Source organism: Parasteatoda tepidariorum, chromosome 9 (assembly GCF_982258835.1).
Source record: "Parasteatoda tepidariorum strain Cologne lab strain chromosome 9, Ptep-v5.0, whole genome shotgun sequence".
NCBI lineage: Eukaryota > Metazoa > Arthropoda > Arachnida > Araneae > Theridiidae > Parasteatoda > Parasteatoda tepidariorum.
Genome location: NC_141763.1, coordinates 77,774,334 through 77,790,050, shown reverse-complemented (window position 1 = coordinate 77,790,050; position 15,717 = coordinate 77,774,334). Strand labels below are relative to the sequence as shown.

General features: G+C 27.2%; 1 protein-coding gene across 1 annotated transcript; it reads left to right on the top strand.

The window, feature by feature from the left end:
* The first annotated feature begins 143 nt into the window (after positions 1 to 143).
* On the top strand, positions 144 to 15,237 carry LOC107450348 (uncharacterized). The gene is made up of 8 exons (XM_043047620.3): positions 144 to 337; positions 3,520 to 3,638; positions 4,519 to 4,684; positions 6,566 to 6,783; positions 8,627 to 8,737; positions 9,704 to 9,830; positions 12,335 to 12,443; positions 14,892 to 15,237. Exons 2-8 carry the CDS (start codon positions 3,529 to 3,531, stop codon positions 15,029 to 15,031), a joined length of 981 nt encoding a protein of 326 aa, XP_042903554.2. The 5' UTR covers positions 144 to 337; positions 3,520 to 3,528; the 3' UTR covers positions 15,032 to 15,237.
* Positions 15,238 to 15,717: the final 480 nt, after the last annotated feature.

Sequence of the window (15,717 nt, the reverse complement as noted above, 5' to 3'; positions counted from 1 at the left end):
TAAATAAACGAATCGAGTAGTTCCGGTTTGCGGCTGTTTATTTTTTGCACTTGATTCGTGAAAGAAAACTCGATTGCTCACTTTAAATTTTTCTTTTATGTTCGCAATCATTTCGTGTGTGAAATTACTAAATTACTCTACGAACTTTGAAACCACATAGCTCTGAAACTGACCTGCTATTTCCTACCGTTCTCTGTGTATAGCGTCAATGAGTTGAATATTGAATTGTTTGATTCAGAATGTTTCACATATTTCAGTATTCTTGTCTAAATAATTCCCGCATTTAAAATATAATTCCTATTGGTTTCTGTTTTTTTATGCAATCATAGATTCAGTTGTAAGTTGGTATAGTTTATTTCTTTTAAACTTGGTAAAAGCTGATATCGATTTATGGAAAACAATTTTTAAATGTCTTAAGTGATATGAGAGTTTTAGATATGTGAAAATTGTTTTACTTTAAATAGATCTTTTTAACAACTTAATTTTATATTCTATTAAATGTGATGTAATTAAATATTAAAGCATGTTTTATTCATAATTAAGTTCACCAAAATCTTGCAAACTATTTACATTATTTTTATAGTGTTTTTTTGAATAATTTTGGAAATATTCTGTAAATTTAGAAAGTTTTAACTGTTGATGATGTATTTCATGGGTATTGATATGAAAAAAAATATATAAAAGATTTATTCAATAAAACCCCCTAATAGCAGTTCAGTGTTTGTGTGATTATCGTTTAGAAGATTACAGAATTATCAAAATTTTTATGAATCACAAATAATATAATTACACTACAGTAATTTATTCCTTATTGATTATTACGCAAGATAGCTTGATCTCAGTCCATCCGTAAGACTGGGTGATATGAGAAATTTTATATTGTAGGTAATATGGCGTCTATTGGTCATGGCGATATAACATAAGTTTAAAAATTATCTCTTTTAAATCAAAACTACGCAATCAAAAATTTTAATCGAACAAAAAATAAATAAAACAAATAAATAGCTGTAACAAAAAAAATTTTTAATTTAAAAAAAATGCTTCTATAACATCAATAGCATTGCATACTTTTTATATAAACAAAATGATATTAAAATAGAAAACAAAATAATATTTAAAAAAATAAAACAATATAATATTTAAAAAAATAATTTATATAGATTGAGAAACTCTTAAAAAATTTTAAAAAAATCGCTTGACAAATTAACAAAAGTCAATTCAGCTAGTACCTAGTATTTTTTTTTAAAAAAAGATCTTGCTCTTGAAATATCAAGATAAAAAATTAAAAACAGATTTGAAATGTAGGCTTTGTTTTAATTTTTTATAATTAAAATGACTGAAAATTTATTGAAAATACACAAGTGGGCGACCTTTGTGCTAAAATACAAAACTAAGGCAAACAACGTTAAAGAGCAAATTTTTTTGTGCTCTTTAACGTTGTTTGTCTTAGTTTTGAAGATTTATTGGTTTAAAAAATAATCAAATTCTTTCCAAATATTTTACTTTACGAAAAAAAAACTTCTTTAAGTTAATTAAACACAAAATATCGCTATTAAATTGAATTGCTTAAAATGAAAAGAAAAAATTTAGAAAAACAATAGGTAAAGAATATTTTTTTTTATTTTTAAATTTTTTTATGAATAAATTGAGTACGAAACAAAAATTCTAGATAAAAATAATAGTGAACGCGTAGCGATCGCTAAGTAGCAGTGGGCCCACTAAAAATAATTGACAAGAAACGTTAAGCCCAGACAGACAAAAAAAAAATTGACGAAATAATGCACTACGATCGTTAAGTAGCTGAAGTCCCTCTGAAAATAATTTACTATAAATGTTAAATCCAGATTAAGAAAACGAATAGGTACCAATTGCAAAATAACGTAAGTCTTGCTTAAAATAATCTTCAAGAAATGTAAAATCCCGGTAAAAAATGGTGTATAAAGAAACTATGCATTGCTTTCTACATTTCAAGGCTGATCCTCGTGTGAAACTGTTACTTCTGATTCAATTCGTTCTTTGCTATTCAACATCACAAAGCAGTTTTCATAGCAAGATGAAATCAACGACATCTGTTCAGCTAGACAAAATCAATTTTGCCTTCGTCAGTAATGTAACAGCATAAACCTTGGCAATGGTCCCCGCATGTTAAATAGTGAATGTCTTCTTATATTGTCAGTTTAAATCTGAATTTCAATGCTTCTCAAAAATGGAAAGCCATTATATTGGCATGACAGTGTGTGTGTTAAATCGATGATTCTGTATATTGTTTTATTTCTCAGTCCTAGTCATTGGATATTAAAAGATTTTTAAGTATGTTTTTCTCGATAATTATTCCTAGCAAAAGTTTGTATGTCCCGAAAATTCTCTAGAATATCAGAATAATTTTTTACATTAGAGTCATTTTGATCCATTTCACTAGCTTTTATTGATATTTATGTGTCATTGACTTTCTAGGATTTGCCATTACTTTGTCTATTAACTGAAATTTTATTCAAATCTATACCAGTTATATCCTACACCATTGCTTGGCATAACCTTACACTGTTGCTTAAAATTGACAGTAATATAAATGAACTTCGAATGTCAGACGGTTGCAATATTTGATTCGGTTTTCGGGTGCAGATGCATAATAAAGCAGTTACATGGGTTCTAACATTTGTTTTAAATCGAAATTATTTATGAAATGCATATTTTATGTTAAAAAAATGACCGTAAAACATGTGCTATTTATTAGACTTGCGATGTTTGATTTTCTTTTTGGCATGTGACAAAAGCGACACCAATAAGTATGTGCCAAAAATTTTTGTTAAGAAAAACAAAGACTTTAAACTATGGATGCAAAGCCTGACAAATCTGTTCACTATAGTTTTGAACGTTCCCTATAGTTAAGTGTAGTTTGGATGCTTTACATAACTGACCAATGATGGATAAAGAAATAGCTAACTATTGTAAATCCAGGAACAAGATAGATGCACAAAAAGGCAGCCCATGAAAGATGTGAGTTATCTGTAGTAGGTGTAATTAAACTGTCAAATAGTACCCATAATTATTTTTAGCATTTAAAATGCTTAATAAAAATTGTTATGATACATATAAACAATGCAAACCTCAGGGAAAAATAGGTTTAGAAATGATCAATAAAAATTATAACAATCTAGGGATGAAAAAGTTTACTAAGATACACACGAAAATAAAGTTATATCGGCTTTTGGTTCGTTGTTTTACATAAACTATATTTAAAGAGTTTCGTGTAATGTAAATTATATGGAAGATGTCCGGTACCATAAAATATGATAGTTCCTAGAAGATTGTTGTTGTTCAGAGGTGCTCGTTGAAGGAGGTTTCAAACTTTTATTTTTGCTAAACAAATTTCGGTCACTTAAAAATTGATGTTTAATTATTAATCGAATGTATGTAGTATTTTAAATAGAATGAAAGAAATTAATAATTAAAATTTCATTATTAATAATTCAAAATTAATAATTCAATTTCAATTCTGTATTATTATTTATGTTTCAGAATACATCGATGAGCATAATTCATGATGAACTTCAAGATGTTAAAAATCATTGTGAATCTCAAATTCCTGGCTCAAAAATAATTGCTTGTGTTCGTTCTATGGTCCGTGTTGATATAAAGTAAGATTTGATGTTTGAAATGACATTTTTCATTAAAATATTATGAGTGGTGAGGGTTTAAATTTCCAAAGCATTTTTTTTCTCATTCAGGGTGTATACGTAAAAAAATCTGACAGTTATGTTATTAAATTATAAGATTTAGATTTTTTTTCTAAATTGAGCTATTATTAAATATTTATTAGCTTATTTTAGAAAGCATAATTTAAGCATATTTAAATGTAAAATTTTATTATTACTATATCATTAATAATTGACTCTTTTGAAATGGAATAAATAAAATTTTATAGTTTTTAGGCTCTTTCAAAATCATTTAAATTAAAAATTAAGAACAAATCATAAGATGTATAATATGAGAATAAGTAATATATCAAATCGTAATGTTATACTAAAAGACATGTTACTAAAATCATAGCATATTAGGCAAGAAAAATAAGCATATTAGACCTTCAAATTTGTATCTAACAGTACATGCTAATCTAACTTCAATCTAGCATACTAATAGAAGATTTAAGAAAGGTATTTAATGCTTGCTATTTTTTATCACTTATCTTTGTACTGTTTTTAGAAAAATAAAGTTTGAGACTTTTTGTTTATTAATCGATAGTCGTATTATAAGAAAATGCTGTTTAAATTCATTTTTAAAATTTTGAATTACTTTTTTGTTCTGGCTATTCGAAATCCCTTTAGAAGTATTTTATTTTTAAATATAATGTATTTTTAAAAATTTTGTTCTTTTTTTTTCTGCCTTTTAAATTTTTCAATTCTAACATTGAATAATCAAACCAAAAAATGTCTTGATTATTCAATGGTTAATGACTAAAAAACTATAAATTTTCTGTTTTTTCCTTTTTGTGGTTCCTAATAAATTTTATTATTTTAGGAGAACTAAATATAAACAGTTGACAACATGTTTACAATTCCCTGAATCTTATCCAGAATTTCCATTGCTTGTGGAATTGAAAAGTAAAACTTTAAGTGAAAAGTTTTTAAGTGGCTTAACTAAAGTTTGTGAAGAAGAATGCAAGAAATATTTAGGGAAACCACAAGTAAATACTAAATAAAGTTTTTGTACTAAAATATGTATTATAACTTTAAATAATTGCTTATTTTTATTTATTTATTTCTGTTTGAAAATGAACTAGATAGTGTTATGTAAGTTTTAAGTGCTATAAGTTAAGCAACAAATGAAACAGTTTTTTTATAAAATTTTTTAGCGCCAATCATTTTTGGCACTTTTTTATGGGCACCAATTTTAACACCTACCAGAAACATATATTGTAGTCCTATTAAATTCAAAGCTCACTTTTATTACAGCCATGATCATGCTCCACATAAAACCGATTTCGGCCATTTGCCAGTACTGCCCGGTTAAGCTTTACATCAGGCCATCTGCTAGTACTGATGTAAAGCTTACACGTCTTCGAATTGGTCATACCCGGTTAACACACCTCCACTTACTGTCTGGAGAGTCCCCTCCTCTATGCAATACCTGTAACGTTCCTCTCTCGATTCATCACATTTTAATAACATGTCCATGTTTTAACCAACTTCGTTTAACGTTTTTTGAGAGCTCCATTTTATGTATGCAGGATTTGTTAAATGATATTCATCATCCTAACATTTTTGCATATTTACGTGCTGTTGGTATTTTTAACTGTATATAAATGTTTTAATACATTTGAAATTTTATTCACTTTCGCAAACACTTTATTCATGTATTTTATATCGTATTCACACCTTTTATCTGATTTTATTCATGCCTTTTACCTGATTTTATTTACAAACTTGTACCATTTACAAACTTATACCATTTTATCAGTTATAATTGTATGACAAATAAAGTGGTGCATGTACTTTGCCTTTTTAACTGTTTTACTGTACTGTTTGGCGCAGCATGTCATCTTTTGGACTTTGTGCCACTAAGCCCTACATTCAATTCAATTCAATTCATGCTCCACATATGCAGTTGCATATGTTGAAGAGGCCCAAATATACATTTGTAATTAAAAAAGATATAATAATAAACACATAAAATATAAACACATTGAAATTGCTCACCTGTGAATTCTTTTACTCTTTTCTATTTCTTTTATACAAAGTAGCTCAAAGGCTTAAACCATTCTTTTATTATAACTAAAACACTAACTTATTATATAAATATTAACAAATCTATAATTTTATCCTGTTATGTAGATAGCGGGGTGGTTGGTGAACCTAAATGTGTATTATGTATGTGGCCAAGTGGTCAGGATGCCTGACTGTGAAGCCAATAGTTGCAGGTTCAAATTCTACTCTAGGGCATAGATATCTCTCTCTATGTTTTTCCTCTGATGTGTGACTGTAGTCCACCCTATGAATGGGTATCGTGGGCAGTGTTGTTCCTTTCCGTGATTCACGGGAAACCACTGGGTAATGTTAAATGTACAACAATTCTCGCATCTTCCACTGTGAAGAACTTAATAGATCAGTTCCCATCATTAAAATATATATATGTACATATGGGTGATTTTCTCAAAACATTATTTTTTGCCTAAGACAATCGGGAAAAATTCATCTCAATAAAAAATGCATTTCTATTTCAGAAATAATAAATTCAAATTTTACTATTTCAAATATGAATTGAATGAAATTTTTGTTTAATTAAAGTAAAAAGTTGAATTTTTCAGACTTCATTTCTCTTAAATATCTTATTTATTTTGACTTTTGTAAGAACCAATATCACATTTTGGAAATCCAATCTCAAAAAGAGGTTCTGTTCTAAATTATACTTTAAATGCATCATCCTAATTAAGAAATCCCCAAAAAAATATTTTATTGCTGTCTACTCTTTTACATTGTTTTCGATTTTTCCATTAAAATTTTATTATAATGCTTTTTTGTATTACTAATCAAAAAGTTGTTTCAAATTTAACCTTAAATCATTTCAGATCCTTAAATTGCTAAAATTTTTGAAACTCTTTTTGGATGAAAATCCCTTGTCAGTGTGCAGTGATGAATTATCATCCATTAAACGTGAACTGAGTGATTGTGACCAGTTAAAGTTGAAACAGAAAACCTCTTCTGTGAATTTACATCTTGTAAAAGACCTCTACTTTTTAAAAGTTAAAGCAATAGTTCCTGAGCATTATCCTGATGAGCAAGTTCAGTGAGTGTTTATTTTTAATTTTCAAAACAAAACTTTTACTGATCGTAACCACCATATAAAAAATAAAAAAAGAAATGTCTGAGCAGATTACTGTATATATATATATATATATATATATATATATATATATATATATATATATATATATATATATATATATATATATATATATATACACATTTTAATTTAGGTTGCTTAAATTGTAGACTATTACATTATGTACAGTAGAGAACCATTTATCCAGATAACCGGAAAACCGGGAAAAATTTTGACCGGTTTTCCCGCCATTTTAAACTAGAACGATTATGAAAAAAAGCGGAAATGAACGCATCCTTGAAGTTGAGTAGAGGGAAATGTAAGGAAGGGGAGAATTTTTCCCCCGTTTACCCAGAGACGTTAGGCCGTCAATCAAGCTCAAGGTTGTGGCATGCTGATTTCGTTTTCTGTTTAATTTACGAGGGGGGTGGGGAAAATGCATTGCATGCTTATCAGTGAACAGAAGATGAAAGAGAAAAATATATTTATCTATTTGACATCGATTAATAATTATAAAATCTTTTTCTTCTGAATAAATTCAAGTGCCGTATCATTTGCAAGTTTTTATTGATGTGGAATAACATCTGCTGTAATTAAATATTGTGTTTTTATCAACAACAAAAAATAAATAAATAAATAAAGGGAGAATTGTTTATTCATTTAAACATAGGATTATTTTATGAAGCAGATTGCAGTTTTGTTTTTCTGATTCCACTACGTTTGATTTTTTTTTCTTTTCACGATAAATTTCGCACTCAATAAATTAATTCTTTTTATTCATAAATTTTATCATTAGGTTTTTTTTTAAAATTCCGTTGATGTTGCCTTGTTCCGGGTTTCAATATTTATGCTAGTGCCTTTTTTAACTATCGTTTCGGTTCGATTTTTTAAGTGTTTTTATTTAGATTAATAAGTTTTCATTTTATTTTATCGTTTCCCCAGTATAATTTAGGTATGAAATATATTGCGTTATTTAACCATTGGTTTTATTTATATTAGTTAATTTAGGAATTGTACTTATTTTTAAAAAATAAATACAAGAATTTTGTATTTTTTAATCTTGTTTTTCTTGTCTAAACTTGCAAATTTTTTTATTCTTTTAAATGTTATTTTTCTACCATTTTTTTTTCTTTTTAAAATTAGGAGTACCTTTCTTTTTTCTCTTACTTTATGCATTTCACTTTTTCCTTGTAATTCGGGTTCGATAAAACATCGATTAACGACACTTTTTGGTCGATCCAGAAAACCGGGAAATTCAGACATCCGGGATAGCGATGGTCCCGAGCATCCCGGATAATTGGTTCTCTACTGTACTTACATATAATTTGAGGCTTGTTTAGGCTCTCAATAAGAGACTTGTTTTCCTAAGTTTTTGCCTATATTGCTAGTTATTTGGAAAAATGTATTTGTCAAAATAAATCTTCTGTTATCGTACTCTTTTATTTCTTCAAAATTTCATATGCTGCTTTGACTATGAAATTATACATACAAATAGACTGATAAAAAAAACTATCAAAATTTTTATCAAGTTCAAAATTACCTTATGAAGTATGAACAATGAGTACAACTTTTCAAAATTAGGTGTTATTATGATTTCTAAATATTCTGTCTGAATATTTTATAATTTTCTTTTTAAAACTTATCAGCTTTTTTAGTTTTGAAATTACATTATTTTAATCTACCATTAAAGAAAAAATCAAAAATATTTGGATTTTAAATCTACAAAACAAAGCCATAATATTCATTCTATTATTAATTAATAATTTTTTTATTATCTGCTGATTTGAATTTGTATTTGATATTTCAGAGTTGAACTAATTGAGTGTAATTTTCCGAAAAACTTTGAAAAATGGTTCATTGGTCAGTCAGCAGAAATAGCACGCAAATGTGTAGAAAAACCTTTGAAACAAAAACCAAAGTAAGAGAAATAAATGTTCTATTGTTTTCTCTAAGATTGTCTGTTTTATTTCTGCACTATAATGTTCGTTAATTTCCTACAAATGTTTTAAAAAATCGTCTTTAATTTTTAAAGGTTATGTAAATTTACATTAAACATTTCAATATTTGCTGTCAAATAATTGCAAGTTATAGATTAGAGAGTATGAGATAATCATAGATTGTTTTGATTATTATTATTTTATTCTGTTTTTAAAATGTCTTAAAAGTGTAATTTTAAATTCCGTCTATTTGTTTATGAAATAATACTGATGCAAATAATTTTAAATAAGGGGGTAAAAATATTAAAGCCCTTAACCTGGATCAGTTTTAATCCTAAGTATTCTTGCAAGGAATTTTCACTGTCTTGCATCTGGTTTGAGTGAAGCTAGCTAGCAGAGATGTTGTAAAACGTTATACACACTCAAGGTTTAGAATAGGTTAAAATATATTCTATAGAATATATATAATATGAAGGATTAATCTCAAAAAGAATCATTAATCAAGATTACCACATTATTTAAACTTTCTGTACTTTTCATGGAAAGGAATAAATGTTAAATTATGAAATCGCCAACTGTTGCCTTTATCTAAAAATATTAGTTGTCTGTAAAATTATATTAGGCCCACATCTTACCAACAAGTAAGATCCCTAATTTGTAAATTTTTCTTTATTACTTATTCCCATAAGAGTCACAAGTACGGGAAAACAACACATTTCCCAATAGACATATAAATCTAAGTCAGTTTGCTATTGTTTATAATTCATGGAATTTGTATCAATGAAATTCTCATTTGATACCTCTATAAATTATAGTTAAACTATTTCTTTTTTATTTATATTTGATAATTAATATGTAATTAATATTTGATTAAAAAAAATTGTGTAAAGAAACTCAAAATATACTTTATATTTATACTCAATTATTATATTGTTAAATTTTTATAGAGATCCTGTGTTTCAACCAAAACCTTCTTTGTGGCCAACTTTAAAATTTCTTAGAGATGAAGTAAAGAGATTTCCTACTGAAATATGCCAATTATGTAAAGAATTTTGCTTTTCTAAAAACCCTTCTGTAAGTATCTATAAACAACTCACTATTCTAGAAATTTTTATGTATTCTAGATATTATAATATAGCCAAAAAGGATATGGTATATTTTATGCAATGTAGACTAGAGCAAAAAACAACGTAATGAAAGCACAGAAGTGTTTTGTATAGTTTCAGTTCTATAACCGATATAGTTGCAGTGGACCGAAATTATAGTATGTCCATGTCCATATTTTTACTTTCATTTGTGCTTTATTCATGTTCTTTTGCTTTATTATTATGTATGTCTGTAGCATTTTTGTAAGCTAGCTTTGTGACCAATCATGTTTAATTCTGAATGAAAAAAAGACAATGTGGGGAGAATTCTTGTTTTTAACAAAGAATAATTTAAATTGTTTGAAAAACAGAATTAAAATGCTTTTAGTTTAGTCTTGTGAATGATTAAGCGTTTTGGGCTACTTGAAATTTTTGCCAACCTGTCCTGGAGTTTAAGTCTCGCCAGAAAAGGACATCACTTTGACGTCATTGTCCAAAAAAAGCCATCCACTGAAACAACAAACTTTCACTGAAATTATTAAGTGACAGGTTTCAGTGATTATCCAATATCTACTGCAACTTGGCTAACAGGCAAGTCCTTTACAATGCAGCAGGCTAGGATACAATAAAAATTGCTGACTCATGGGGAAAATGAAAGAGCTCCAGCCTTAGGTTTAACATACTTGTACTGTGCGCCATAAAAAAAATGGACCACCCTGAATAACTTTTGATCTAATGATCGGATCTTCAAGTTCTGAGATTCCAACTTAATGGTTCAAGGGGGTGACCTCAAATATGCTTGTTAATTAGTGCAGATGATATTTTAAGTTACAAAATCAAAGACCAAAATGTACTTTCTCTGAATAAACATACCTTTTCTTGATTGATTTCTGACCCCCAAAATATAGGGGGTAGCCGCAATTGGAGAAATATGGTCCCTATAGTTAGGTCTGGAGAGTGATCCAATGCTTGTACCCCATAATGTAAATTTTACTTTTTGCGTATTTCGCCCCATCTTGAAAACTTTGTAAGCAGATTGAAACAATTTTGCTCACAATTATAAAATTAGTTTATCCAAAGATAACTTCATGTAAAAGATAAATTTTTATAAATATTTAATATTATATTTAATAATAGTCAGAAAAATTATAAATTTTTTTTAAAGGCAGGCTCTGAATTCTCATTCATTTACCCATATATATATATATATATATATATATATATATATATATATATATATATATATATATATATATATATATATATATATATATATATATATATATATATATATATATATATATATATAATGTATTTACAAAATGAAAAAATGCTCCCGACTAAATTTCCTGAAATATTTTTAATTTAAAAAAGTAATGGTTAAAAATATGTTAGTTTTTATAAAAAGTTCTGCCTTGTAAAATATTCAGATCCGTGGCTATTAGTGCCAGGGCCGTCTTAATAGCAAGCAGGGCCCCCAGGCACAGAAATGTTTTGAGCCCCTATAACATGTCATTCTGTTTAAAATCAAACTAAAAAACTTTACATACATAAAATAAAGCATTTTTAAGATATGCAATAATTTTAACAAACTTAAACACATTACCCCAGAAACTCAATGAACATAAAATAAAGCAATTTTAAATGATGCATAATTTTTAAAAAATTGAGATGTTAATTGCAATCTTCAAATGATAAAATAATTTTCAAAACCAAGAAGCTAATTAAAATAATTAAATTACAAAACCTAAGGGTAAAGCAAATGAAAAAAATTGAAAAGGTGTGAATTATTTTGTCAAACTATTACAGTCAGTTATTAAAACATCTTTCAATGCACATCAGACATAACCAGTTTAAAAATTGCTGTCTGATAGTGCTGTGTAATTCTAAACTCTTTCAATTATTACTTTATTTAACTAATTATAAATACTAAGCAAAGTTGGTGGTGGTCAAGCATATTTGGAGATATTATGACTTAGAAAGTTGAGTACCTAAAAACTTCATTTTAACTTAGAAAAATAGATTTCGATTGTTTTTTTATGTTTTATTGAAACTATTCAAATTATTCATTGTTGCATGATAATCAATCACTATTTGTAGGAAAAAAATTCACACTTTTTAGACGATAATATATTTATTTTAAAATATATATATAATGCAAAGTTGTTTATTTTTAGTTTTTTTTTTAATACAATTTATAAAAAGTAAGATTCTCAAGGGAATCCTGAGTGCTTAGGTCCCCCGGACATTGCCTGGGTGTGCCTATGCGTAAAGACGGTACTAATTTGTGCCAAAATTTGAAGCTTTACCATCCATATTGAATATTAGTACCTTTACTGCAATGATTCTGATTCTGATATTTTTTTAAAATTGCTTTTCATTTTTAAGGCTTTTTTTTTTTTAAATTTTTTTAGGAATCCGTAAATGACAAAAAAAATATATATATTAATTTCTGTTATAATGATAATATAAATAATTGTTAATTTTTTTTAGGAATGTGTCTCAAACGAACATGATGAAAAACACATTGAAAAAGTGTATTGTGGGCATATATTTCATAATATATGCTTAGATACATATATGAAGACACCACCATTCCATGGTATTTCATTTTCGCACTTTATTTGAAAAAAAAAAAAGAGATACTTTTGTATTTTATTAAATTTGAAATGTTAAAAATATTTATGTGTACATAATAATTTGGGCCAAATTTCTTTAGCTTATTAACTAATATTTGCATTTGGAAATTTTAATCAAGTTTTCTTCTCATAACATTGAACTGTAGACAGTAAATTCAGGCATGTGATTTTTTAGTTTTTTTTTTATTACTGAATTCAGTATGTTTTTAGCAGTGCTTTCAGTGTTATTTTGTTTAATTGTGCATCATATGTGCTATGTTGACACATAGGCATCTTTTCCCCAACTCAGTATTTTTAATTTTCATTGGGTCTGTAAATGAGCCCAATTGTTGAATCTTGGTTGACTACAACTGGTTTTCCTATATCTTATTCAAAGGAGAAGCACTGTTTCACAGCAAAACAGCTCTTCAAGGTGCAATGCTTTTGCAAGGGAAATTTCTGACAAAATAGCTAATATTAGATAAGATATACAGTACAGAACCGGATCATAAAACCGGAAAACCAAAAAACCGGAACAAAATTCGATAAATTTTCCCGCCATTTTAAAAAAAAAAAAAAAAATTTCCCTCATAAGATCTTAGGATTTTTCTTTTTTTTTTCAAAAGATGTTTACCTTACCATCATTTTGGAAATAATCACTAGTGTATTACTTCATCGTTTTTCTCTTTTTAAGATTATTTCCAAATTTTTTTTTTTTAGTTGGGTTTAACAATAATAAAACGGCTGTTTGTAGCGATTCAGAAAACCGAAAAATCAGTTATCCGGAATAGTGGTGGTCCTGATCATTTGGGATAATCGGTTCCCTACTGTACAATAAAATAGACAGTTAAGATTCAATTGGCAAAATAAAATCTTTCTTGTATAAATAGGATTGAATACATACCTGTTTTTAATTGTTCAAGGATGAATTTGCATATGATACACTCAAAAGGAGACTGTATTGCTAAAAAGAAAAATATTTTTATTGGTAATTTATAGTACACTCTAGCTTAAAGCACCCTTCATTGAAAAAAATCAGCTTAGTTTGCTAGTATAATAGTGATCTGTAGATTATAAATGTAGCATTCTTTATTCCTGAATATAAACTCAGAACTTCCCCCGGAGATCGGAGAAAACCTAGAATTGTCAGGAATTTTCTTTTAACTATCAAATTCAGGGAATAGTCAGGGAAAGGATTTCTTTTCAAAAACCGTAAAACAGGAATTCTTTTACATAACCAGGAAAATTCCTTTATCATACCTGAACCTAGAAAATAATCAGTCTTAAAATTGTCAGTAACAGTAATCAGTTATAGGGATTCGAGTTAAATAATTCTAACATATATTACATTTATTTGTAGTTAAAATTTCACATTTTAGTCAAACTGAAATGTCCCCATTCTTATTCAATGATATTTTTTTACACAGAAAATCTAATATTTGGCATTACTAATAAAAGAATCAAAGTTTCCGGATAAAAAATCGCATGGCATAGATAAAATATGGTTTCAATTTGCATTGAAATTTACCTAGTATACCTGGAAAAGTCAAGAATTTTTTCTTTCTGAAATTAAGGGGGAACCATATTAAATGTACTGTACAGAACCCGTTATCCGAAAATCAGAAAACCGGAAAACCAAAAAACCGGAACGAAATTCAATTAGTTTTCCCGCCATTTAAAAAAAAAAAAAAATTTTTCCTCATAAGATTTTAGGATTTTTCGTTCTTTTTTTAAAGATTTTTACTTTACCATCATTTTGGAAATAATCATTAGTGTATTACTTCTTCATTTTTTCTTCTTTTGAAGATTATTTTTAATTTTTTTTTTTTAGTTGGGTTTAACTAAACGGCTTTTTGTAGCGATTCAGAAAACCGGAAAAATCAGTTATATCAGGAATATTGATGGTCCCGATCATTCCGGATAATCGGTTCCCTGCTGTATTTGTAACTACTAAACATTCGTGGTAACTTTTTAAAAATGATGTACAAAATTATTATTTTTAGAGTGTTTATTTTGAAACTAAAATGTAAGTTTAAAATGGGTGTTTTTTTTCAACTTTTTGCAAAAAATACTACCTGCTTTTAAAAGCATTTAAAGGTGTATGTTTGAGGGTTAATATGAAAAATAAAGACATTTTCTGCATCAGTAAGTGTAGAATATGCAGTTAGCAATTTAAAATTTCAACAAAACATGTTATGGTATAGTTACACTTATGCACCTATACAATAAATATTTCTCTATAAACAATAATTATCTAAAAATTTAATGATGTTTAAAATTTTTAATTTCATTAAAACAGTAATTGAAATTGTTAAATAAATTAATGTCAAGTCTAAATGATAAAATACATTATCATATTTTCCCTACATATTTGAAATAGGCATGTATAAATAGATTATGTCTTATATTTTAAATTTTTGTCCTAAATACAGGAGGTAAAAAATGTCCTAGTTGTAAGCAACAAATTTACCATGACAAATGGAAAATAACTCCAAAGTTGGCCGAAGATCGCTGGGCACATCAGGAAGCAAAAAAGAGAGAACTTGGTGAAGTGGTTGAATTCTTCGAGTGAATTCATAAATTTTATGTGGAAAATTACTGCCTATGTAATTTTTTGTAATCATTTTGACATTATTCATTGACTATGCCATTGGTTTGTTTAGATATTGTGGTATGCCTTATTTCTGTTGACTAATTTAGGATGTGTTGAAACTGCCCTCATTTTGAATTGATCATAATTGATCATGCCATTTTTTTTACATTAAAGTGTTACATTTATGGATTGTTATTCTTATCCAATCTGCAGACTGGATTACACATACATTTTTAGCAATAAGTTATGAAGGTTAATATAAGTTTTTTAAAAGTGTTAAAAACATTACAAAAAAAATCCTATTGCATTTTGTTTATTTTAAAGTAATTATTTAAGTAAGCTAATGTAAACTAATAATTGAAAGATTGGGAAGTTATTTTTTCTCAGTAGTATCAAATATTATAGAACTTTAAATAGTAGTACTTCAAATATTATAGAAGCATCTATAAAAATGATTTATGATTTGCTTATTTTTGCTGACAAGAGAGAAGATGTAAATCATCAGAAATATTTGTGCAGTTTTTAAACCTCTCCATATAGTAAGATGTTTTTTGTATCAGTGAAAGGGAAAGCTTCAAAATTACGGATGTCCAATTATTTTTAATTACCTTTGTGAAAATATATGCATAAATAGAAGGGAAAAATATTGTAATATTAGATTAGTA

What these genes read in the sequence shown, in the direction of transcription:
- LOC107450348 (XM_043047620.3), top strand. Translation starts at nt 3,529, where the DNA reads ATGAGCATAATTCATGATGAACTTCAAGATGTTAAAAATCATTGTGAA. An exon ending in ATGGTCCGTGTTGATATAAA is followed by an intron (nt 3,639 to 4,518) that starts GTAAGATTTGAT and finishes TTATTATTTTAG; the next exon opens with GAGAACTAAATATAAACAGT. An exon ending in CCTTTGAAACAAAAACCAAA is followed by an intron (nt 8,738 to 9,703) that starts GTAAGAGAAATA and finishes AAATTTTTATAG; the next exon opens with AGATCCTGTGTTTCAACCAA.